This window comes from Saccostrea cucullata, unplaced genomic scaffold (genome assembly GCF_032062105.1).
Source record: "Saccostrea cucullata isolate Sc308-1 unplaced genomic scaffold, CSIRO_AGI_Scuc_v1 ctg994, whole genome shotgun sequence".
Classification (NCBI taxonomy): domain Eukaryota; kingdom Metazoa; phylum Mollusca; class Bivalvia; order Ostreida; family Ostreidae; genus Saccostrea; species Saccostrea cuccullata.
Window position 1 is genome coordinate 162,052 of NW_026926968.1, and position 27,538 is coordinate 189,589.

The 27,538-nt window shown below is 33.3% G+C and overlaps 1 protein-coding gene across 4 annotated transcripts in view; it reads right to left on the reverse strand.

Moving 5' to 3' along the window:
• Nucleotides 1–27,538, reverse strand: part of LOC134273102 (nuclear hormone receptor HR96-like) — a 100,792-nt gene that overhangs the window by 48,656 nt on the left and 24,598 nt on the right. For 3 of the 4 annotated variants that reach the window (XM_062755282.1, XM_062755283.1, XM_062755284.1), the window contains one exon: nucleotides 14,424–14,551. In XM_062755282.1, coding sequence (XP_062611266.1) covers nucleotides 14,424–14,436 — 13 coding nt within the window. In that variant the 5' untranslated portion in view covers nucleotides 14,437–14,551. Of the gene's footprint in view, nucleotides 1–11,415; nucleotides 11,517–14,423; nucleotides 14,552–27,538 lie in introns of those variants that run through there. The other variant, XM_062755281.1, reaches the window with a different exon arrangement.

Here is a 27,538-nt window from a genome sequence, read left to right on the forward strand (position 1 = left end):
TCTAATTATTTATTGAATACCAAAAAAATTATAATAAATTTTTTGCATGCATTAATTTTTCAAATAACACCCTTTTCTACCAAAGGAACCAGGCAGCAAAAAATTCCATTCTCAATAAAAAAAAAGAAAAAAAGATGTGTTTGTGAAACACTATGCGCCCGGTGGCAACAAAGTTCCAAAAACTATTTTTAGCATATAGGTAACAGTCAAGGTCACAAGGTCATTTATCTTACTGTCATTTGAAAGAACTTTATGAGTGGAGTATGCATAGCAAATATGAAGTCTCCATCTCCTAAGGTTCAAAAGTTATGGTGAAAGTTAAAAAGCTATTTTTAACACATAGTTTACAATCAAGGTCATAAGGTCATTGAACTTGGTATCATTTAAAAGAACTTTATTAGTGAAGTATGCATATGAAAAATGAAGAATGTATCTCCTATGGTTCAAAAGTTATGGCGAAAGTTTCGGGGAAAAAAAGCTATTTTTAGCATATAGGTCACAGTCAAGGTCACAAGGTCATTTACCTTGGTGTCATTTGTATGAGTTTAATAAGTGAAGTAGGCATACCAAATCTGAAGTCTCTATCTCCTATGGTTCGAAAGTTATGGCGAAAGTTCGAAAAGCTATTTTTAGCATGTAGGTCACAGTCAAGGTCACAAGGTCATTGACCTTGGTGTCTTTTGAAAGAACTTTATTAGTGGAGTATGCATACCAAATGTCAAGTCTCTATCTCTCAAGGTTCAAAAGTTATAATGAATGTTAAAGTTGACAACTGACAGACATGCAGACAAACAGATAAACAAACAGACAGGACGAAAACAATATATGCCTAGGATCTATTGATCGAAGCGCATAAAAATTGTTACATTTTTTTCATTTTATTTTTATTTTTCTGACCGACTGCTTGAATTTGAAGATTTTATTTCTATTTCGAACCCCCAACTCAAATTTTTGAAAAAAATTCCAGTAAAACAGGAAATAAAAAAATGTTGGCCTAACAAAAAGATTACTGATCAAATAATTTGTTTCACAAAATAGTAAGATATCTCTTAGTTGATTCAATATGAAAGAGCATGATCAGCAGAAGAATAATTTCTAAAAACAAAGCATGCTTGCTATTAACAAACAAGTTAATGAAACAAAGATATCAACAGTTTCATTTGACATAATCATTTTGCTATTTCTATGGTCAATACAATGACCTTGTCAGCAAATACAATGTATCAAGTCAAATGCTGAGTATTGTTAGGCCATTATTTACATGCTGAATTGTCCAAGGAATTTTCCTTTGTTTAAATCTGATCATTACAAGAAGCACATGATAGGTGTGATTGGTTGGCAGGGGATGCTCACTCCTCCATGGCATGTGATCCACCACAGTGTTTTTGGAGGTGTGCTCTGCTCCTGGTTTCCATTGTTTAAATAGACTGACTTTGAATAATGTTTGTTATCTCTATATTTCACTTTTAAAATACTTTTTTTTAAAATCCCTGTTATTAAAAATGATTTTTAATAATTATCATGACAGTAATTCTGGAAGTTATTCAAGTTATCAATGACTATTTTAATAGGATTACATTTAGGAAATCAACAATGAATAAATTAAAATTGGAAGATGACGGAAATAAATATAAAATTCATTCAAATATCAATGAGAGAACTCCTTTTTCTTACGTAAAACAAACAGTAAACATCAAATTATAAGTCATTTTCAGACAAGAAAAACTATAACTGTCATTTGTAATCAAATTTACCTTTATTACCTAAAATAAAAGTACAGTTGTGCAAAAATTGAATATTTTTATAGTTGTTCAATCTAATTTAAGTTTATACCTAGCATGTATAAAATCGTTATGTGATTTCCCTAAAATGTTAAACAAATTCTTCTTTAGTGTAATATATTCACAATAATATATTCCTAATTGTATAATTTAATTTTCAATAGAACTTCCCTACATCAAAACATTTTTTACAATAACAAAATGTGAGCTACTTTAAATTTATGCTCACCAGAATATTTTAATCTTACAAAGAGATATATAAATGCAGATGTCAGTAATCTTTTTTAGGTATGAAAATCTCAATGTTGCATGTAGCAGGCCACCAAAATTTTTACCAGGAATTTAGTTTTGTGAATAACTACTTGTTGGGATGTAAATTTGTGGGCAAGGCATCTTCATTAGCTAATGGTTTCTGATATGCCCCTCTGCTTACAAACTCTTTGGTTCAACATATATCTCATCATTTTAATTAACAATCACTTATCAATAATCTTCAAACACAACTCCAGAAATGCTTACTGTCAATTTGTATCCAATGCTTCATAAAAGAGAAGAGGGTGGAAGAACTAGACAAAAATATGATGGCAGATGGAGATAAAAGGCCAGCCTTGACCTTTCAGCTGAGATTTTGGCCCCAGTAGTTGAGTTTTTTTTCCTAAGTTAAAGAAATTCATGACTAAAAGTTTCATTGCAAAGCTTACAGAAATTTGAAAACTATACTAGCATATGGAATATTTATTTCCCTGCCCATGACCTTTGATGTCACCATGTAATAAGCATAATATACAACAGATAAATTTATAACCTTGATCTTTGACCTCAAATACAAAGGGGTCTTCCTTTAGCCATAGGGAGTTGTAATATCAAATTTATTTGTAAAAGTTCAAAGGCTTCTTGAGATATCTTCTGGAAATGGAAGTGTTACACACAGACAAACTGACGAATAGATGGAAAAGGCAGACCAAGTTTAATATATTTCCTACTTTCAGAAAGTGGGGGGCAAAAATCACAGCTTCTGAGAGCATCATAGGCAGTGTTTTAAGAAGGAAAGGATGGAAAGGTCTAAGGAGAATAGAGTTATGAAGAAACTTGATTCTTACAACATTGTCCTATAAAACTTCCAGACAAAAGTTTCATCTTTGATGGCCTGGTGGTTCATGAGAAAAGTTTAAAAAGATGCTATTAATACATGTATTCACCTATTCTTCATCTTCTCGTGGAGGATCATCTGAGATGCAAGATTTCATTTAAACTAATTTGAATTCCACACCTAATGAAACTCTTTTTAAGTTTGGTTAAAATTGGCCCAGTGGTTTTTTTTCTACTTAAAAATTAAAAATGTAATAAGTTTTCAAACAGTTTATTATATAGTCTATAGACACATTTTTATCAGAAAAGCTCACTTGAGCCTTTGGCTCAGCTGAGCTAAAAATGACTGAACAAAAATCAAAACAAATAATTTGATCACCCAGCTTCTCTATCCAATGATATCTGAAATGAGATCTGGAAACAAACACTTTTTTATTGATTATTATAAGAATATTAGTGAATGTTTTTCATTACAAACAAGCTGTTTTTTGTTTTGAGTGATAGACTTTTATTAGAACTTTTATGAGAACAAAGTACATCATTATAATACTATACACACACTTAATGTAATTCTAGATTAGATAGAACAAAAGAAGAAGTAGAACAGAATCTTAAGATGCAGTGGTAGACTGGTTACCACACCCAATATACAGCAACAGATAATTCAAACCTTATACAACACTTACTAGCTTTGTAATTTATATTTTCAGCCTTGAAACAAACATTAAGATTATTTTTCCAGTACACTGGACCAGAGCATGCAATATTGGGTACGTCAGTCTTAGGTTAAGTTAGTAAATTAAGAATTTTCACTTAAGTCAATTGCGAAGAAATATCAAATAGCACTGTTTTGTCTTTATATATCTCCAAGGTCAGGATCAAAAGATCAAAGTTGTTAGTATCTAATGAAAGGTCTTCCCACAAAGAATACATATATGTGAAGTATGAATGTCCTAGTATCTACCCTTCAAAAGTTATGGCCAAAGTAAAAGTTTGGAATTTTTGTGTAAAAGTGGGTCAAGCTCCAAGGTCAAAAGGTCAAATTTGGTGGTAGCCAAAGAAAGACCTTGTCATAAGGAACACACATGTTAAATATGGAAGTCATAGCCTCTAAGTCAAAAGTTATGGGCAAGGTTAAACTTTTTGTGGCAGATGAACAGACTGATAGACAAATGAGATTTAATGTCCCCTCGCTTTCCTGAAAGCAGGGGACAGAAGAATTTGGAATATGTCTTAAATTGTTTAATATAATATATGTACTTATCAAAAACATAGGTAATCAGAGATTACAGAGCTCACCTCAACGAATGTTGTCTTTAAGTAAGGCAAATTAAGTCACACACTTAACCAACAAAAAGTGTACATCCAAAAATGCAAAATTTATGCAATTTTGATACTTTGGAATAGTCCTTTATAAAAACTTAAAACTAGTTCTTCATCATGAAAATGTAATTAAAATCCAGCATCTGAAGCAAGATTGAGAGTTTTCATCCCTCGATGCATCATTTGTGCAACTTTGGTTTATATAAGCCTTATAGTTTCTTGGTGATAGACCTGCACCCATAACTTTTACGAGGTCTATTATCTGGAAAATGTATGTCGAATTCAGCATCTGAAGCAAGTCCATTAGTGTGCATCCTAAGATGTATCATCCATGCAAGTTTGTTCAACATAGAGCTCAAAGTTACTTGGAAATGAAACCTGTATAAAAAACTAACCTTTTCACTAATCCGGAAAATGTAGGTCAGATTCAGCTTCTGAAGCCAGCCTAGTAGAATGCACCCTTAGATGTACCATCCATGCAAGTTTGGTCATTATAGGGCTCAAAGTTACTTGGAAATGAATCCTGCACCATAAACTTTAACCTGTTTAGGCTTAAAAAAAAAATAAGTTTGTTTCCTGTAACATTCCCAAAAAATCAAGGGTCGGTAGGTCGGAAATTTTTTTTTTTTTTTTGCTTATGAATGGTCAAACATACCCGGACCGAAAATACCAGGTGTTATATTTACAGTGGACACCCAATATGGCATCCAAAATGGCTGCCAAGCGGCAGAAAACAAACTTCAGAAAGTTGTAGGGGGAAACTGTTGTTACAATAATGATTACTCTTTATATTTAAGGTAAATGTACACTAAGTTGACATATTTTATGTCTCAAATTAAGCTACAAGGTATTTTTTCAAATTCAATAAATGGAATCAGCTGATTGATCAAACGAAGTTTTGCCATTTGTCAGAAAAAAAAATCCACCCGGGGATAATTTGAATGGGTCGGTCGGGTTACAGGAAACAAACATATTTTTTTTTTAGGCCTTACTCGTCCAGAAAATGTAGGTCAGATTCAGCATCCGAAGCAAGTCTGGTAGTTTGCATCCTAAGATGTACCATCCAGGCAAGTTTGGTCATTATAGGGTTCATAGTACATTGGAAATGAAACCTGCACCAAAAACTTTAACCTGTTCACTCAACCGGAAAATGTAGGTCAGATTCAGCATCTGAAACAAGTCTTGTAATATGCATCGTAAGATGTACCATCCATGCAAGTTTGGTCATTATATGTCTCATAGTAACTTGGAAATGAAACCTGCACCAAAAACTTTAACCTGTTCACTCAACCGGAAAATGTAGGTCAGATTCAGCATCCGAAGCAAGATTGGTAGTATGCATCATAAGATGTACCATCCATGCAAGTTTGGTCATTATATGTCTCAAAGAAACTTGGAAATGAAACCTGCACCAAAAACTTTAACCTGTTCACTCAACTGGAAAATGTAGGTCAGATTCAGCATCCGAAGCAAGTCTAGTCGAATGCATCCTAAGATGTACCATCCATGCAAGTTTGGTCATTATAGGGCTCATAGTATCTTCAAAATGAAACCTGCACCAAAAACTTTAACCTGTTCACTCAACCGGAAAATGTAGGTCAGATTCAGCATCCGAAGCAAGTGGTAGTATGCATCCTAAGATGTACCATCCATGTAAGTTTGGTCAACATAGGGCTTATAGTTACTCAGAAATGAGACCTACACCAAAAAGTGCACCAAAAATGTTAACCTGCACCAAAAACATTAACCTGGTCATTCCTTTGCTGAAATTGCAGCATCTGAAACTTTGACTGGTACAATGAAACACATTAGAAACATCTTCCATGCATGTCTAATCAATATAGGACATAGAAGTACTTAAAAAGAAAACTGCTCCAAAAAACTTAACCTTAACCCGGGACGCCGAGGGTATCACATATGCTCCCCCCAACTTCGTTGAGGTGAGCTAAAAATTTAACCTTGGCCAGAACTTTTGAATGGTAAGGGTTAGGGCTTTCATGCTTCACTTATGTAATCCTTCTGAGAAGACCTTTCATTGGATACCAAGAACTCTGACCCTTTGACCTATGAGTTTGACTTACTTGTAAAAAACAAACCTTGGCCATAATTTTGAAGAATTTATAGGGCCTTAAAAAAAATTGTGTGTTTAGGGTAACACTGTTGACAAAATTAGGGTAGGTAGGTAGTGATTTATTATTTTTTTATTATTATATTTTTTGTATTCATGACCACTGGAATTAATGTATATAGAAAATCAATACATGAGAATATTATTTCGTATTATATTTAACACCAACATGTTTGAAAAACATCAGACAACTAAATTTTACCGAGTTTCATGTCGATTTAATATTTTCATTTTATCTTTATTTCAGTGCATATGAGTGGCTAAGTTCCAAATATGTGTTTAACCCTTGTGGGTACAATCAGAGTGGATTTGTTCTGAATTAAAAAGATAGCAATTTATATTGGATAATTTAAAATTATTTTATTGAATCTCTTCTGCATGGGAAAACTTTAATTTTTACACAAATCACATATTCATAATCATTAACTGATTATCCTAATTATTATATAAAAGTATTAAAATGTATGTTTACTCACCAATCAAGGGTCCTTTACAGGGGCATATACAATTATTTTAGTATGATTACATATAAATTATATTAAAGTACAGTAATATGAAATAATATTAATCATATCCATCGTGATGGTACAATTGATAGATTGTACAATACCAAGTAAGATACTTGTGTCTGAAAAATATTTACAAACAATGTGTTTTATTTTCATATATAATTGCATGAAAATGCAACATATATTAAAGCACAGAAGTCTTAAACAGGGTCAAAAATATATATACATATATTTACATTACATATGCAGTTTGAATTCAGAACAATAAATTATAACACAATTCCTTATTGTAATTGTGAAGCAATTATAAATATTTTTTTTACCAGTGAAGATTTTTGATCAGAATTAAGGCTGTAATTTTGTTAATGTTTTTGTTATCTAATTATTGTTTACAGTACAGCTTGTCCTTGCATTTGTGGGGTCTTTCAACTTCTTTCCAAAACATTCAAACAGGCTTTTCTGTATGAAAAAAGCCATCTAAAATATTCTAATACACATTCATCAAAATCTATGATTTTTTAATAAAAATCTTTTCGAAATATAGGAAAAACATTTTATTATATGTACCTGTGGCACAGGCTGTGCGTTTTTAAACATGTTGGTTCACCTGTGGGCATGTATACCAGTTGGCTTATACATACGCAGTACGAAAACACGCGGGTTCAACACTTAATCGGAACGTAACCACCCAATACCATTTCAGCTATGTCACAATACTTTTAAATTACAGAAATAATCAAAAAGATTTCCCTCCATGCTGTCGGATCCATCATAAAAACGCTTGCATGTTGATCTTAATTCCGTTCATGTTGACTGTAAGCCTAAGCGTTTTAAAGACGTTTCTTAGGAATGAAAAAGTAATAATCTGATAAAAATGGATTTTACATAGAAATAAAAGGAACTTTAATCGAATAAATTCAGACATCGAAGAAAAAAAGCATTAGGATTGGCATATTTTTTTTTAGGGTAGGTGGGGTTACCCGAAACACACAATTTTTTTTCAAGGCCTAGGGCTAGGGCTTTCATACTTCACATATTTAATTCTTGTGACAAATCCTTTAATTTGATATCAAGAACTTTTTCTTTACAATCCAGATAAAGTTTTCTTCAATAATCTTCTTCCCGTACCCCCGTATTTTTACATAGGTCTAACGGTCTAAAATTTCAATTTGCTAGTTGTGGACAAATGTCATGAATACCCTAGTTTACTACATGTTTTATTATGCATATTTTGGATCTATATTGGCGATATCTCGAGCATTACACATAATTTAACAAAAGTGTGGTGCACCGTCAATTCAAGAGACGTCATTTTCACAGTCGTTTTCACGGGGATCGCATCAGAGAAAAATCACTATATTTCTGTAAATACTTCAAATATCACATCAGAAATCTAAATTTTATACATAATAATAGAACAATTTAAAAATATATACGAGAAAATTGTCGAAAAATATCGCGAATTATAGAGTATTAATGAATTAAATTTTGGATCCCGTATGCTTTTGCTTCTAATTTTTTGTCCTGCTCTGTACCTCTCCATCAGCAATATCAACTTACCGATAATTTTAGTAGAATTTTATTAAAATACAGAAATTTTGCCCAAAATTTATTCGACTCTTTAAGATACATATTTCTGTGAAATTTCATAACTATATGACGTCTGTAAGAGTAAATAATAGCACAGTCCGCATAATTTTTGAACGGCCCTCGTAAGAAGGGCACATGATATATAAAGTTAATTCAATGAACAAACATATCATAATTTAATGAATCAACATTCGATATCACGGGAATAATTTCATTTTGATTTTTACATCGGGTTTTCCAGGAGCATTAGGCCTATTTGTGTATAAATGCATTTAAAGTGCTAAAACACTGATCTGGAATTTCACCTTCGATGATTTTAGTTTTTACGGACATGCTCAATTTGTAAAAAATTAACACATAAAAATTTTAATCACCTTATTTCAGCCAAAATTCGTAAAAATAACCTGATATATACGGTATATCAAGAAAATAACATCTCACCCACAAAGACACCGAAAACAGGGGACCACAATTCTTTGAATTTGCTCATTTTACCTGTTTAATAATCTTTAAAAGAGGCCCATGGGCCTTAATGGTCACATGAGCATCATGTAACAACTTTCATCACTTGAATTTTGTTTGTGTTTTTCTGAGCAGAGGCCAACCGGGCCATGACATTCACAATTTTGAAAGAGGCACTCATTGCTCATCATAACTTTACACTTAGCATGCTTTAAGTTTGGTTACTTTCAAATACCCAAAGGCAGAGTAAGGGAGTTTTAAAAAATGCATTCCTTATACTTATCAGTAATAATCAGCAATAATCAGTAGTGCTCTAACCAGCAACCCTGGACTCTGGGACCAAACATTTTACAAATTTAGAAAAGGCACCCTAGCTTGCTCATCATAAATGTTTAATATCAAGGAGCAGATAAGACCGCGGAACATTAACTGGCAAAATTGGAAATATACAGCTTACGTTATTTCTATCTAGCTGTTACAATCAAAACATTCAGTGATAGACAACGAAATGGGCGGGTACAATTCGACGCGGACGTTTGGAAAACATGGGATTGAGATTGCAGATCAAAATTCATTTTCAATCCACTTGAGCTGTTTTCAACGCAAAGAGTGAATGTATGATCCAAAAATCAACTATATTTTAACTCCCAAATACATATTCTTTGAAGTTCACGTTAATATGAGTTTTAGCTTATAATTTTAAGAACGCGAAAGATAATACAAGACAAAGATTATTTTTCAGGAGATATTTGATTCTAGAAGGGAGGGGGGGTTAAAAATTGTCGAGTCAGGTCATGGCTTTACATGACAATATATTTTATTTCTAAGATTATAAGAGTGTATGAGTTTTATACTTATTCTCACTGAAAACTGTTGGACAACTTTATTTAAAAATCGTTCAAACCCCCCCCCCCCCCCCCCCCCCCCCCCCCCCCCACCCCCCACAAAGATATACATATATTTACCAAACAGAAATGAAATATTTCTCCGTTAAATATTTATTCATTTAAAACAATGGACAAAAAAATTCAAACTGTACCGAAATTGAAATTATTTATCTTCTGGGTCAGTCAGTAATAATGTACCTTCTAGCGTAGCTGAGGTGGATTGAAAATGAATTTCGATCTGCAATTTCAATCCCATGTTTTCCAAACGTCCACGTCGAAAGCCCATTTCATTGTCTATCACTGAATGTTTTGATTGTAACAGATAGAAATGACGTAAGCTGTATATTTCCAATTTTGCCAGTTAATTTTCCGCAGTCTTATCAAAGCATTAATTGATTCATTTTGAGTATATAATCATTAGAGTCTGGCACCCCCCTTTAAAGTATCCCTGACCCAGGGGCTTTGAAATTCACAATCCTGGAAGAATGACCCTTGCTCATCACAACCCTGAAGGTAGTTCATCTGCATAATACCCAGGAGCAGAGGAGAAGGTTTTTAAAGAAATAATGCATTTTCACTATACTCATATAATCAATACCCCCCCCCCCCAACACCAGAACCCCTGACACTGGGGCCATGAAATTCACTATTTCAGAAGAGGTAACCTTCTCATCATAACTAAGTATGTAGCAAGTTTATTAATACCCAGGAGCAGAAAAAGAGATTTTCAAAGAATTAATGCACAATTTTCACTATGTAACAACAGCGCCCCACCCTAACACAAAAACTCCTGACTCAGGAGCCATGAAAGTCACAGTTTTGGAAGAGACACCCTTCCTCATCATAACTATAGATTAAATTTGTTTGTTGAATATCCAGGAGCATAGATTTGTTTTGTTTGTGTGATGTTAATTTCCCTCTCGAGAATTTTTCACTCGTATGGAGACACCACCACTTGCAGGTGGAGAGCTACAAATTTTGTGCTATACTTAGCACTCAGGGCCATTGAGCAGGAAGGGATCTTTTTTGTGCCTGCACCTTCTGTGACACGGGACCTCGATTTAAAAAGTCTAATTCTAAGGACCGTTCTCCACTTCCCACTCTGGGATTCGAACCCACCACTTAAGGATCAACTCCTTACTTCGCGACTCTAGAGCAGACACTCTAACCACTGCACCACAAGGGCCATCTTATGGCCAGGAGCATAGAGGAAGAAGAATTTCTAACAATATGGGAGGTGGGGGGTATTCTCCAATACACTGAATAAAATTGTGACAATTAATCCCTCCCCTTCCCCTTTGGGGGGGATTTAAAATAATTTCACTGAGAATATTATTTACAAATAAATCTGTAAATAAAATTTTAAGGATTTATATATAAATAACCCTTTAAATAATCTATTTTCATACTGAATAAAACACTAAAAATTATATATTCTAACTCTCTCAAGAAGATATATATGCAAAGATAAATAAAAAAGCAATTATCATGCACTGATAATAAGCCCTCTTGTTTTAATGATAAAACTTCATGATGCATTAACCACAATAATATATGATGACAATTAGTGTATACATTACTGGAAAGTTTAACCACAGCACAATAATCAAGAACCATATGATTTCATTCATTATTCTAAAACTTACCAATAAGGGAAACCATTGGGAAATCTTCTTTTTCCATCCTTTTTAAGTATACTATTGCTGCTAGAGACTCGATTCACAGGACACTCTATTCAGTGCTAACTAACATGTGCTTCAGCCAAACCTCTGACATCATTACATAAGCTCAATGGTAAAGTGTATCTATGTCACTCAGTCATTCAGTGTGAAAAAAAAGCAGATCATGAAAAATGTATTCTAGGCCAATAGCAAACCCGAAACTTAACGATTCCAACAGTAAGTGAAGATTGAATCATCTGACAAGTCCAGCTCCTAGGAATAATCAGATTTTTCATCCGTTTCGCTTAAAGTACTCTTGGATCAATACGTTTGTTTTATAATCCTTTTATATCAAGACCCAATCAACTCTCATTTGTCAACCACACTATGTCTTGTTATGGGATTGATGTATGTATATCAAATATTTTCTGACAGGATTTTATACTTCTTCCAAGACATTCATTTTTCTGTCATTTTTTTTTATAATGATCATTTCCAGATTTCACACTTCATTATAATATGCTAGCGTACATCAACGTAAGCTAGTCTAGTGCCTGCAGGTACTGTCACTATGGAGACATATCAACTTCAAGACCCAAAGTCTGAGGGTCAGCAATACAAAAGGAAATAATTTACATACCTTAAAAATAAGCAGATTGATTAATTAATTTTACAAACAAGAAATTCGTAGCAAATTTAAAAAAACAAAAACAAATAAATACACTTTATTTTTATTCCCTTTTAATAAAATTCCATATTAATGCAGACAAGTTCTTGATTTAGAATATTAAAATAAAATTTAGAATGATGTATAATGTTAAATTTTGTAAAGAAAACTGGCCCAATCCATAATTTAAAAGTCAAAAAGAAGTCTTTTTGCAAACCATGTACAGTTATTTCATAATTAATATTAAAATAAATTAATCATTTATGAACCATTTTTAAACTCTTATTCATGCATCAATCAATGTTAAGATTACCTAAAAACTTTGTTTTTAAAAGGGGGTGGTGGTAAAAAACACACATTTTGAAGGGGATCGAGGGGACAAGAGGATGGGGTCGCAATGTAATTATTTCCTTAGAAAGGAATTGGGATATAGAAATGCAATCATGTATGTGTGTGTGTGCGTGTGTGTTTGTTTGTGGGTTATGTCTTACTTGAAACAGAAGTGGTGTAATTTGCATCCGGATCAATGTCAAATATTGCCTTGATTTATAGATATCATCGCTCTTTGCAAGAGGATACCCCACTTCACTTTATAATCAACATAAGAAAGCCTTATAAATATTGGTCACAGGAACAAATGCACAACTTCCTAGCAAAAAAATAATTATCAGAAAATAGTTCAGTATGTGGGTGAAAAATCAATATTTTTTTCTGCCCTACAAACATCAGTTATATTTTTTTTTTTTGGTAATCAGTGACAATGACAAGACAGATAACTCCTACATTGTGTTGAGGAGTTAACTCACTTCAGACATTAAGGAGTGTGCTAATATGTACGAATTACCAACAAAAGCCCTCCAATATGTTATGGCACAAAAGTCTGATTAGATATAAATTGTATTTGTAGACTGCTGTTGGTTAAATGCTATGTGTATCATTTATAAGAATGAAACGCATGCATGCATGCCTAAATATCTCAATACGTACCACATATTATATTGTAAAAGTAGCATGAACTGAATTACTTTACAAATCAATTTCCCATTTCACTTTAATTATTTTAAGATACAAGTTCAACAGATCAGGAAAACAGTTTTCATGTATAAACACTTTTCAACTGAGTTTTTTTTTCAATTTTGCATTCATACCTCCTCCCTTCTCAAGATAAGAAGTCCATGTGTCACAACAGCCACCCAAGTACATAATATATACAAAACTCATTGGAGCCAACTAAATGAATACAACTATATTAGGTAGTCTTAAAAGACTTTAACTTCAAATGGTTCAATAGCAGCAGCTCTATGTCATTTCTTATAAATTCCACATCTTTTGCTCCTTTTTTAAATTTATTTATTTATTTTTACTTACACAAGGGCAAGCATTTTAAGGAAAACTGAACCTAAACAGTATTCACTAATATATACAAAACCAGATTCACTAAATGTAATATCAAACAGAACTATTGAATATCATAATTTTGATAGAGAACCAAGTGTTAAATTATTATAAAAATAAAACTCATTGGCCTGCTTTATGTCAATATTTAGAGAAGAGTTTCAAATTAAGGAATAATGTTTTTTCAAAATTAAAAATACTAAGGCTCATGCTTAAGGCCTAAATTATCCATGGGCCCTGAATTTCACAAAAATGGTGCGACTGTACCCAAAACAGAACTTGACCTAGATATTCATCTGATATATCTGTATACTAAATTTCATTTCAGTATGTGCAAGCTCTGCGAAGAAAATGAATGGAAACTGCAAATAATTGGAATTTTTGTAAGTCCAAGGGGCATAACTGTCAAAAATGGTGTGACCATGCCTTAAACAGAACTTAATTGGCCTAGCTATTCACCTGATATATCGGTATACCAAATTTCATTTCAGTATGTGCAACGGTTGTGAAGAAAATGAACAGAAACTAAGTAGACCAACAGACCGACCAACCGACTGACAGCAGCAAAGCAATATGCTCTCCCTTCTTCGAAGGAGGGCATAAAAAAATTGAATGCACACCTTAGGGCCCCCAATGGTTGATTTAATACACCATTTTTCACTTCAATGTGACAATGTTGTGTGGTGCAAGCTACTGAATAGCTAGCTACTAATATCCTTGTTAGTAGTTTCCATTTCCAATGCTTAAAATTTTCTTTGGACCCAGCATTATTTAGGGTGCATGGTTAACATTCTTGACAATTTATTGTTTACAATTTGAATAACCTCCCTTGCAGTAATTATATGTTAATCGTATATTTATTCTCTCCGACAAAATTGAAGTTTAGTGTGTGATTTTGATTTGGTAAAAAGTAATTATGACCTATAAATACCTTCTCTCTTCATGTTTTAATACATCATGGACATTTCCTGGCCCGTCATCACCAGCCTTAAGAAATCAGGTTGTTCTTCATGCAAGCAGAGAGTGATCAGTGTGTGTCAGATCGTTCTGCTCATCAAACTGCCAATCAAAGAATTAAGACATATTATACAAGTTAGCAACTGAGAATTATACGTAAAAACGGTTTTTTTAACTGCAGATCTAACATTGTGGAGAGGGCTTACATAGGCTATGCCTGCATGCTGCCCAATCCATTTATGTATTGTTACATAGTTAAATACATTTGAATCAAATCAGATCTAACAATGCTACTGTAGACTGCTAATAGCATTTCTTTTTTGTTTTTGATTTGTTCTGTAGGTATACTTAGTATCTAAGGCCATATAAAATTGAAATCTTGGTTCTCAGGCCCGCGCGCATCCGTTGTGAGGTAGCCGCATTGCCGATTTTATTGTATTTTTGATAAAATAAAAAGTTGGTGTTCCGGAGACCAATCCGGGAACAAAAAATTCCGACCTCATTTGTTTCGTAGTTTAGTATTCAAATATCACTTCCGGTAGCCATTTACAATGAGATTTTGGCTATTTCATTTGAAAATACATTCGAGGACATTACCTACGATGTTTTCACGCTGTTAAGCAATGGATAAAGCAGAAATTTTGACCAGAAATGGAAAGTATATATCTGTGATTAAAAATATTATATTTATGTTAAAGAAAATTCGGAAATTAAAATTAAAAAAAATTACTCCCTCATCTACTTTATTGCCAATAAAATGAAAAATAAAATGCTGCCCTCTGTTTTGGAGAAAATTGGCCTGAGAACCAGGGAATTAAATTTAGATAGCCTAACATTTTCTGTGAAGTACTCCATTAAAAAAGGAAAATTTCATTTCGCAAATTATGACACTTGAGATGCCCACTTTTAAAACAATTAAGACAAATAACAACAAAAAATTTTAGGTTTCACGTTCCATCTCCCTGATAAATATATGTCTTACAGAGGGTGTGACTTAGTCAATAATGGATGTTTACTCCTCCTAGGCACCTGATCCCTTCCCTGGAATTTCCAGGGCTCAATGTTCTATGTGCTGTTAACAGATTCGTTTTGTTCATAGATTTAATTTTTAGGGGTTTGTTATCTTCACCTATTAAAGGATCCTTTGCCAACTTTGGTTAAAAATGACCAAATATATATTTTCTGAAAAGCCTAAAAATATGTCAGGTTTTAAGATGAACAGAAAGACAGACTTAAGGCTAGATAATAGGTGATCTGACAGAACAGCTCACTTGGGATTTCAGCTCAGGTGAGCTAGTGATTTGACAGAAAAGCTCACTTGGGATTTCAGCTCAGGTGAACTAGTGATCTGACAGAAAAGCTCACTTGGGATTTCAGCTCAGGTGAGCTAGTGATCTGACAGAAAAGCTCACTTGGGATTTCAGCCAGGTGAGCTAGTGATCTGACAGAAAAGCTCACTTGGGATTTCAGCTCAGGTGAGCTAAAAACAAAATATGATGAGACGACCAATGAGAAATATCTCTTGCAAATTCACGTCTGTTAAAAACCATCTATTCACAGTTCAGATCTCAAAAGAACAATGAACTAATGTAAATTAAGCTTATATTTAAGACATCACAACAGCCTGCAGGGTTTAAAATTAACTGAAATTTCCACTAGCCATGTGGGCTCCTAACATTTCAAATTTAGGAGCCCACAGGTAAATTTGTTAGCCCACAGTCAGTTTCTTTGATTTTTAAAAATTTGTTCCTTTTTTTTGGACACTGGGACAAAAGTAGATATAACAAATAAAATATGATTGTGTATAAATACATTTGTTTAAATTGGAGTTCTTACTTTCTAAAAATCAAATGTCATATAAATATTTAATCAAAGGAAATAAAATTGAATTCAAGCATTACTTTTACTATCCTTTTTTTTTTTTACATGGTAGAAGATGTATAATACAAGTATTTGCTCCTTCAAGTTCAAATGATGAAGTAATAAAGGTACATAAATAAGATTTTCTATGTTAAATATCTAACTGCAACATATCTGAAATAAGTAAAAACACTTACAATTTATATTACTTTTAAAAGTAGTTTGGAGTTATTAAAATTGTCTATCTTTCACGTATCAACCGAGGAATGAAGGAAATTCGGACTAGGAAAAAAAGATCGTTTTAGGGCTTTCACAAATCATGTAGTACTGTTAAATGGAAAAGATGAAGGATATTTACGAACAATAGAACCATATTGGTGTGATTTATTTCATTGGTTGGGAGTTTTGAATAAAAAAACTATGGAAATGTCTGTTTTTCAGTAAGGGGACTGGTCGAATGAATTCGGCCCCTGCAGAATTTCATTCGCCATGTGGGCGAGCAAGTTATAAATTTTATGAGCCCACACCAAATTTTACTCACAATTTGCGAGTGGGTGAGTGTTAATTTTAAACCCTGGCCTGGTCAATTGTAGGATTACAACCTGAAAAGGAGATAATGAAATAATTGTGTAAATGCATCACTTTTCATCTTTAATTTATATTGTACAATTGTTATTCCATGGCTAAAGTTGTCCACAAATGGTCTAACATGAAGCCTATGGACCACATCACTCACCTGAGCACATGGAAAAGGAAAATGCACAAATCAGTTCAGTATTGAAAAGTTAAGGCGTGTTATACATTTTGACAAATTGAAAGCATGAAAATGTGAAAACATGGGACATTGATAAAAGAATCAATAAGTACTTCCTGCTTATTCTTTAAAACACGTAGTTATAGGTAATTAAGTTGGAATAAGCGCCAAATACATTATATTTCATTAAATGAGACAAAATTCTCATTGTTCTTCTTCGAAGTTATTTTTCCCAATTGAACCAGTACCGGACCCTTTCCCAATGGGTGGAAAAAAATCGCTGGACTAACTATAGCTTTTCTGTCCCTCAGAAGAAGATTCTTATGCAAAACTGACCCCTCATTGTGGCCACACCCTACCTCTGGGGGGTCATGATTTGAACAAACCTAAATATAAATCACCTGAGAATGCTTCCATTAGATCCATATTGCTAATCATGGATTTGCTTAAAAAATTGAAAATAATTTAATATATATTCCTATGCTAAACTCTGATCCCATATGGTGGTCCCACCCTAGCCCCAGTAGTTATAACTTGAACAAACTTGAATCTATGCTACCTGAGGATGCTTCGAATTAAATATCACCATGTAATCATTGGCTTCGCTGGTTTTTTGTTTTGTTTTTTTTTTTAAAAAGAAAAGATTTTTCATGTTTTTCTATGTACAACTTTTATTGCCCATTATGGCCCCCCTACCCCTGGGGGTCATGATTAATGAACAAAACTGAATATACACTACTTAAGGTTGCTTCTTTATTAATATCACCAATCATGGCTTTGCGGTTACTGAGAAGATTTTTAAAATTTTCTCCTATAATGTATTTCCATGTAAAACTTATATTGCCTATTATGGACCCACCTTCCATCCCCCACCCCATCCTTTGGGGGTAATGCTATGAACAAAAAAATTGAATCTACACTACCTAAGATTCCTTCCATATTAATATCACCAATCATGATTTGGCTGTTCTTGACATTTTTTGATTTCTTGAGATTTTTAAAGATTTTTCCTATACATTTCTGTGTAAAACTTTGAATACCAAATTTGACCCCGGCCACCCTAACCACGGGGTCATGATTTGAATAAACTTGAATCTACATTATGTCAAGCTGTCCTTTCAATTTCGCCCACTGATTCATTTTTCGCCTACAGATTCTTGAGAAGAAGATTTTTAGATACATCCACTCAATTTTCATTATTTTTTAGTTATCTTCCTTTGGAAGACAGTATTTGAACAAATTTGAGTCTCCTATACCTAAGAATACTCTGTGCCAAGTTTGGTTGAAATTGACCCATTGGTTCTTGAGAAGACATCAGAGAAAAGCTCACTTGAAGGCTCAGGTGAAGGCTTATGCAGGTGAGCTAAAAACTTACTTGCACCCTATTTTCAACTCATGAAAAGAAGAGAGAACAAAATACAATAAAACCCCATTTTGTCTAACTCAAAGGGACCATGAAAAACTTTTTAGATATTTGGCAAGGATTTGAGATATCCAGGGTAACATACATAACGAATAAGTGTGACTTCTAAATCACTTTGACAAAGATTAAGCCATTGTATTTGAGATATCAGTGTTTGTACCAACATTAAAACAGTGCCTACTTTTCTAAATCTCTGCACCTTTATATTCAGTCAAAACATTTACATTAAGCTTATATAAATCTTATTAATTTTTCATATTTAATCAATAATGGTTTCTCGAGCAGAAAGTTTGGATTTTTGTTTTTAATATTTTACGCTCGATATCTCAAATCCTCGAATAACTTGAAGTTTTACCTCAGTCCTACCTAGTTTGAGATATTGAAGTTTGACTGTACTTGTCTTAATTGATCAGTTAAGTTAGTAATACAGGAAAAAATGGTTATATAGAACACACTTATAATAAATGGATGCTTACGATGAAGCAATTTTCATTCACCGTGACTTATAATAATTATACATTAATGTAAAATTGATCATGCAAACAAAGTAAAATCGTACATTGCTGGCACTTGGTTGTAAGTGTGTTTTTTATGTAACTGTATTAATCAGGGCAATTTATAAAATAAAACAGCTACACTTGCAAAGTTTTACTTTTGTTTGATTACTTGATTAATCAAGAAGGAATGCCACTTCAACATTTTATTTACCATATAATCCCTATTAACTGCCCCTGCCCCTATAAGCACCCCCTAGGTCTTTTTCAATTGTCAGGTAATAAGGGCCCCCTTTACAGTGATTTAAATCATCTAGAATCCTATCAAAATTCTGCCCAAATTTGAAGAAAGTGAAAATGAAACTTGTCTATTATCCCATTTCTTTGTGGAAAATGAATCATTCAGCATAATTTGGGTGGATTATCTTCACTTAAAGACAAGTTAAAGTATAGTTAGACATTATTTCAGTGGTTCTTTCAATTTATCATTTTTTTTCAAAAGATTTTTGAAGTTAAAATATGACATTAAATATTATAAAGAGAATACCAAAATAACCGCCCCCTTTTCACAATTTTCTAAGTGCCCGGGGCAGTTAATAGGGATTATACGGTAATAAATTTTTAAGACATCCTTTTTCATCTATGATTTCAACATTACAAGACCAAAACAAGCTTTTTATTTATTTTAATATGCTTTTTTTCCCCAGCAAACCTCCATGTTCTTGAGTTCAAACCTCAACCGACCCTTAATCTCCATTCTGCTCAAAGTTTAATTAAGAACACTTACAAACTATCCCCCCTAAAAAAATTTTTTTTTTTAAAAACTGGTCTGTGTTTACCTTACTTTGCAGAAAAGACAATTAAACCACATTCTGACAAAGAGGAAGAACTACCTGGATCAACAATACAAGACCATTTTAACTTGATGAGTGAGTGTAATAAAACACAGGTGTAAATTCACTTCCAATACATATTCAAGACAGATTTTCTTTTCCTCACTCTGCACTTTAATTTTACAGGATGTGGGTGAACTTTATAAGTGCAAACAGTATGTTTTATAACTTGAACATGGTGATTACCAAAGTAAAGATTCCCTTGTGGCTTGATGGGTTTATTTTCGCAATTTTCTATTGAGATAACAATTTTCCCTTAAGAAAATGCAGTTATATGTTGTTTTCAATCTTTCATAAAAATGCTTAAATCAATAATATATTTCCTAGTCTTAAAATTGCCAAGGACCACTTTACTTTCTTAGCTAACATCCCCTATTCAATGCTAGAAGATTATTTAAGAGCAAATACCTTATAAAAAGAAAAACTTTTATAATCTTGTTTAAAAAGTCTCATTTATAGAGGGTTAAACTTGTCAAATGAAAAGTCAAAATGGTAACTGCATACACTGTAGCTCTCATCAAAATGTTTGTTTCTTCCAAAATAAGATGAACACAAGTTTGAAGTCAAGGTCAAAGAAAAGATCAAGATAAAATTTTGAACAGCTCCCATCTCTAAGTATAAGCATATAAAGTCTGATAAAAATACACAATTTAGTAAAAGACAATTATGTACAGCAAAACTCGGTTATAACGAAGTCACTGGGACCTATGAAATTACTTTGCTATATCCGTAATTCAGAGGGGTGGGACGATATACCAATACACCGATACATACCAATATTTTCCTCTAAGATACGATTTACGATACAAGCATTAAAATATCGATACAAAACGATACACGAACGACCGCTATCCAAAAATTGAAAATGACAGTATACCTGTCCTTCGAAAATGGCGGCCTGTAGTTGTACGAAGCGAAGAGATGATGTTCATATTGAAAACACACTTTAGAACTAATAAGTCGTTGATTAGGGGTTAAACATTTTCACTTTGAAGCAGCCTAGGAAGATTGGACAAGAAAAGTTCAGTATGTAAAGTGTACATGCTATACGCAGAAAGTATCGTTTCCAGAACATTTGAAACAAACTGTGGATTTTTTATTTGTAATCTCAACTTGGCTACAGACTTTCAGCAATTAATAATTATGTACATGTGATTTTTTTAAAATGATTTTTTGTCAGTGTTCTTTGATGAACTACACAACTATCTGTAAACATTTACTTGTTAATAAAAATTTGGTATTATGTACATGTATTATTGTTTTTGTAAAGTTTTAGTCAATTAAACTTATGAACTTCAAGTATTAATTTCAAAGCACACATGATTTGATATAGAATAATTTGTTAATTTAATGTCAAGACAAAAAAATGTAATAAAATACTACATTTTTTGAATGATTTTATAATTTATCATAATATCGAGATACGTATCGTATCGTGTTAATGTATCGAGATACGTATGATATCGCAAGATCTGTGTATTGTCCCACCCCTAGTAATTCGTTATAATAACTGTATAAGAAACTCATTAAATTCATATAGCTGGGAATCCAAGATGACTTCATTGTGTCCATAAATTCGCAATATCCCTGTTCGTACTAAACAAGTTTCGCTGTATCAGGATATACGTTTTTGATTAAAGTAAACTTGAATAGTTACATTGATATTGAGCTTACTACCATTTTCAGTTGAACCAAGTCCAGGTCAAGGTAAAAATGTTAATGCAGTTGAATAACTCTCATTAATTTGTATAATGTCTAAAATATCTTGTAAGTTGAACAGTTTCTTTGATGTTAAGCTCTAATACCATTTTCAGATAAGTGAGGTCAAATTAAAGGTCAAGGTCCAAAAAATTTGATACAGTTTAAAAGCTCTCAAAACTATGCATATTAATGTTTGATGAAAATATCTAAATAGTTTCTAAGAAGCTTGGCTACACAAAAATTTGGGAGAAGTGAATACAAGATCAAAGGATATGTCAAGGTCAAAAACTGTTATGAATTGGAGATATTTCATCAGTATGTATCACCATATTTGGTTTGAAAAAATATCTTTGAAATTGAGCTAATTAAAACACAAATATAGAGAAGAAGAGGTAAACCTTTTCTATATTTTCAAGTTTGAATTTTTGATTACCAACACAGATTGTCCCCCACTCTCTCCCATTTAATAATTGAATTACAATTGAATTGAATTACAACTCCACAGATTAGTAAAATAATGCTTATTTATTTCCTATGTACTTTATTTTATGAGACTGGAATTATATTTTTTTAATCTTCATAAACACGTTTATAATCCTAGTTTTTACAAAGTGGAGTATGTTCCATACAAACCTATAATACATTTGTAATTTCTGTTCATTTCTATGGGGAAAAAAAACAAAAAAAACTCTAGCATATATGAGAATGATGAGAGAATTAATTTCTTATTTTCTGTAAATCGATCACAATGAACTTTTGCTGCCATGAGGTACTTAGGTATGATGTACTTTTGTTTTTTTAGCGTGAAAAAATAATAAACACCTAAGCAAATATCATGTTGTTCACCATTACTAAGTTAAAATGTAATATCGTTTCATGTATATCATGTATATCAACTTAGCTGGCATTCAGATAAATGATATCATTGAAGGACCTTGGGGAAGATTTCAGAAGTCAAAGAATGCTAGAAGTACAGGCTAGACATAAATTTAGGCCAAGAACATTTATTATAACCCCCCCTCCTTGAAAAGTGTGAGGGTATATAGATATCGGGATGACTCTCCTACTATCAGTAGGTCCATATGTTCATCTGTTTGTTACGCTTTGGAGTTCTACCACCAAATGAAATTTAATGAGACTTTTACAGAATCTTTATTACATGGTGCCATTGTGACCTTCTACTATACATAGTGCCATTGTGACCTCCTATATTCTACTTTTTGATCAGACACATATTTTGAGTTTGCCATTATAATCAAATAGGAGGCGGGGGATATCATTTAGTGAGCTCAGTGCTCACAGTGCCTCTAGTTTCATTATGAAGCTACATGTGATATGAACAAGAATTTTACACTAAGATTCCAGTTACCCTGACTTTGCCCAAATAACCATGATGCAGTGTTGTTATGTATGTTTAGACACAGGTATTCTCTATGAATAGTACACATGTACAAATATTAATCTTCTACTATTTTGCTTTGACATCAAAGCTATGGCTACAGCAAGATTTTTTTTTCTACTTCTAACCAGTAACTGTGACCTGACCTGCCCTAGGTTATATATCTTTAAAGATCCTTTTAATTTTGGGGGTCATGGATTCACAGAGGTCAGAATTGACAGAGGTTTCAGTGGTACAGCATGGGTGGAAAGAAGAGCATCCCATTTTTGATGTGGTATTATAACTGAAAACATCCCTATTGCATTTGGTCAGCAACCCTTCTAGTTCCTCCCAGAAAAATGACAATGTTCTATTGTTTAAAAACAAACCAGAAGTCTCTGTCAAGACTGTAGCTCTACTGGTTTGTACTTAATATAACAAAGGAAGAGAAAACTAGCAGTTGGAACTTGAAACTTTACAACAGCAAAAAAAAACAAGAGGCCCAGGGGCCACAGCGCTCACCTGAGCACATTGGCTAGGAAAAAGCACATATCAGATCAGAACTGAAAGTTTATTGGGGGGGGGGGGGATAAATGATATCATTGAACCCCCCTAGGGGTTCATGATTTGAACAAACTAGAATCTACACTACCTGAAGCTGATTCCATATTAATATCACTAATCATAGCTTTGAAGTACTTGAAAAGATGATTCTAAAAGGTTTCCCTATAAATCTCTATGTAAAACTTGGGTCGGCCATTTTGGCTCCACCCTAGCCCCGGGGGTCATGATTTGAACAAACTTGAATGTACACAATCTGACGATGATTCCACATGAGTTTCATCTCTCCTGGCCCAGTGGTTCTTGAGAGGAAGATTTTTAAAGATTTTTCCTTTATATTCCTATGTAAAACTTGGGTCGGCCATTTTGGCCCCACCCTAGCCCCAGGGGTCATGATTTGAACAAACTTTCTACACTACCTGAGGATGATTCCACATGAGTTTCATCTTTCCTGGCCCAGTGGTTCTTGAGAAGAAGATTTTTAAAGATTTTTCCAATATATTCCTATGTAAAACTTGGGTCGGCCATTTTGGCCCCATCATAGCCCCAGGGGTCATGATTTGAACAAACTTGAATCTACACTACCTGAGGATGATTTCACATGAGTTATATATCTTTCCTGGCCCAGTGGTTCTTGAGAAGAAGATTTTTTAAAAATGCCATTAATTTTTCTCTAATTCATAATTATCTCCCCTTGGAAAAGGGTGTGGCCCCCATTTTTGAACAAACTTGAATCCCCTTTACCCAAGGATGCTTTGTGGCAAGTTTGGTTGAAATTGGCCCAGCGGTTCTTGAGAAAAATCGAAAATGTGAAAAGTTTAAAAACAAACAGACAGACGGACAGACGGACACCGGACAAAATGTGATCAGAAAAGCTCACTTGAGCCTTCGGCTCAGGTGAGCTAAAAAAAAAGAATGATTTTTCATATAGTCACTTTTTGCGGCAATATTGAAATAAGACTACAACTGTAGGAGTAGCTTTTAATAAAATTTTTAAGAATTTTCAATTTTAGCTACCATGGTAACATCATTGATTTCATCAAAATAAAAAAAAATAAATAAAAAAAACTAAACAATAAAGACAATAATGTACCTTAGTGTAGTCTACCTGCATACCACATTATATTATTATAATCAGACTAAAACTGTATTTGGAATAGCATTTTGAAATTATTTCTCAGAAATTTCTATTTTTAGTAACCACAGCATCACTGTTCATTGAAATCAGAAAACGATAAAAAGAATTATGTATCTTAATGTAGTCTACATGTGTGCCAAGTTATACTGAAATCAGACCAAAACTGTAGGAGGAGTAGCATTTTAAAAGTATTTCACAGAAATTACTATTTATAGTAACCACAGCATCAACGTTCATCAAAATTGAAAACCGATACACAGAATTATGTATCTTAGTGTAGTCTACTTGTGTGGCAAGTTTAATACAAGAGGCCCAAGGGCCTTGAATCGCTCTTCTGATAAATTGTACAATCTATCACTTCTATTAGAAGCCTCCAATTCTATTAGAATCGTAAGACCCAAAATGCATCAACTTACAAAGTTTGATAATATTTAGCCAGTTAAGACTGAAGATATTATAATATAATTATAAAATACCATAAGTAGGTCACAGTGACCTACCTTTTGATTGAAATTTTCTGAGAACTCAAGATACATTAATTGACAAAGACTGATGATTCTAATTAAATAAGTACCTGAGACCTACTTTTTGGTCAACATTCTCTGAAAACCCAAGATGCATCATCTGACAAAGTTTGACAATTCTAAGCCAATTAGTACCAGAGATAATTAGATATAGCTATCAAATGTCAAAAAAAAAAAATTAGGTCACCGTGACCTACTTCTTGTTGGACATTCGATGAAACCCTAAGATGCCTGAACTGACAAAGTTTGATAATTCTGAGCCAATAAGTACCAGATATAATTAAATATAGCCATTAAATGTCAAAAGTAGGTCACAGTGACCTACTTTTTGGTCAACATTCTCCGAAAACCCAATGTGCCTAAACTGACAAAGTTTGATGATTCTAAGCTTATACGTACCTGAGATATTCAAAAGTAGGTCACTGTGACCTATTTTTTGGTCATTCTCCGAAAATCCAAGATGCCTCAACTGACAAAGTTTGATGAATCTTAGCCAATAAGTGCCTGAGATACTTAAATATAGCCATAAAATGTCAAAAGTAGGTCACTGTGACCTACTTTTTGGTCGACATTCTCCGAAAACCCAAGATGCATCAACTCACAAAGTTTGATGATTTTAGGTCAATAAGTACCAGAGATACTTAAATAAAGCCATAAAATGTCAAAAGTAGGTCACCGTGACCTACTTTTAGGTCGTCACTCTCCGAAAACCAAATATGCATGGACTCACAAAGTTTGATGATTCTAAGCCAATAAATACCTAAGATACTTGAATATAGCCATAAAATGTTGAAAGTAGGTCATCGAGACCTACATTTTGGTCGACATTTTTCAAAGACCCAAGATGCATCTACTGACCAAGTTTGATGATTGTAGGTCTGAAGGTAATCAAAATATGCATTTTAAACAATTTGAAAACAAATGTCGGCAAAATTCAAAAAGTAGGTCACAGTGACCTACTTTTTCATAAATATGTTTTAAGGTCCTAAGATGCATCAAAGTACAAGATTTGATGATTCTAAACCTCCCAGTGTCTGAAATAATGGGATTTAATGTTTTTAAAAGGATAAGTCATATAGTTCAAAAAGTAGGTCACGGTGACCTACTTTTAAGCTGACATTGTTCGAGGACCCAAGATGCATCAACTGACAAAGTTTGATGATCATAGGCCTTAAAGTGTCCAAAATATGCCTTCAAATCAATTTGAAAACAAATCCCCGCAAAATTTAAAAAGTAGGTCACCATGACCTACTTTTGAGTTAACATGATGTGAAGTCGTAAGATGCATCAACTTACAAGAATTGATGATCCTAGTCCTTATAGTAAGCAAAATGTACACATTTTTATTAATTGTAAATTTAGGTCAACTTTGAAGTGACCTTGAGACCACGCCCTTTGCCCCAGGGTAATTCCCCGTGCAAATTTTAATCTTCAACATATCCTGTCCTTCTATGCAAGTTAAGTGAAAATCTGCCTAGTAGTTCCGGAGAAGAAGATTTTTTAGCAACCAGTACTTTTGGTTTTGTTTTCCTGATTATCTCCCCTTGTTTAAGCTTGGGTCCCAACCCTTATTTTAGTATAAATGGTAGCCCTTGGGCCAAGGATACCCTGTGACAAATTTGGTACTGATTGGCCAAGGGGTTCTTGAGTTATGGCCCATATTCTAAAAAGTTTACGCACACCGCACACCGCACAAATGGCCATAGCATTAGCTCTTTGAGCCTTTGGCTCAGAAGAGCTAATAAAATCAGACCAAAACTGTAGGAGTAGCATTTTGAAGGTATTTCACAGAAATTTTAATTTTTAGAAACCATGGCAACACCGTTCATCGAAATCAAAAACCAATAAATAGACATATGTATCTTAGTGTAGTCTACTTGTGTGCCAAGTAACATTGAAATCAGACCAAATCTGTAGAAGGATTAGCATTTTGAAAGTATTTCAGAAATTTCTATTTTTTGTAACCAAGGCAACACTGCTCATCAAAATCAATAACTATTATACAGAATTATGTATCTTAGTGTATAGTCTACTTGCGTGCCAAGTTTTTTTGAAATCAGACCAAAACTGTAGGAGGAGTAGCATTTTAAAAATATTTCACAGAAATTACTATTTTTAGTAACTACGTCCCTGACCAGTAGAGCTAAAAAGAAAACCAAGTAGTACTACATTGTATTTCCTAGCAACCTGTGACCGCCTTCAACCTTAAATCAGTGAGACCCTCTGAACCTCGTTAGTCAAACAATAATTGCAAGAATTCAAATGGATGGTAAAATAGCAGAAACTGATGTTCCATACCTCCAGTATATCAAATAGACAAAATGTGTTGGTGAACTTGTCATCATGAGGATTATTACTCTACA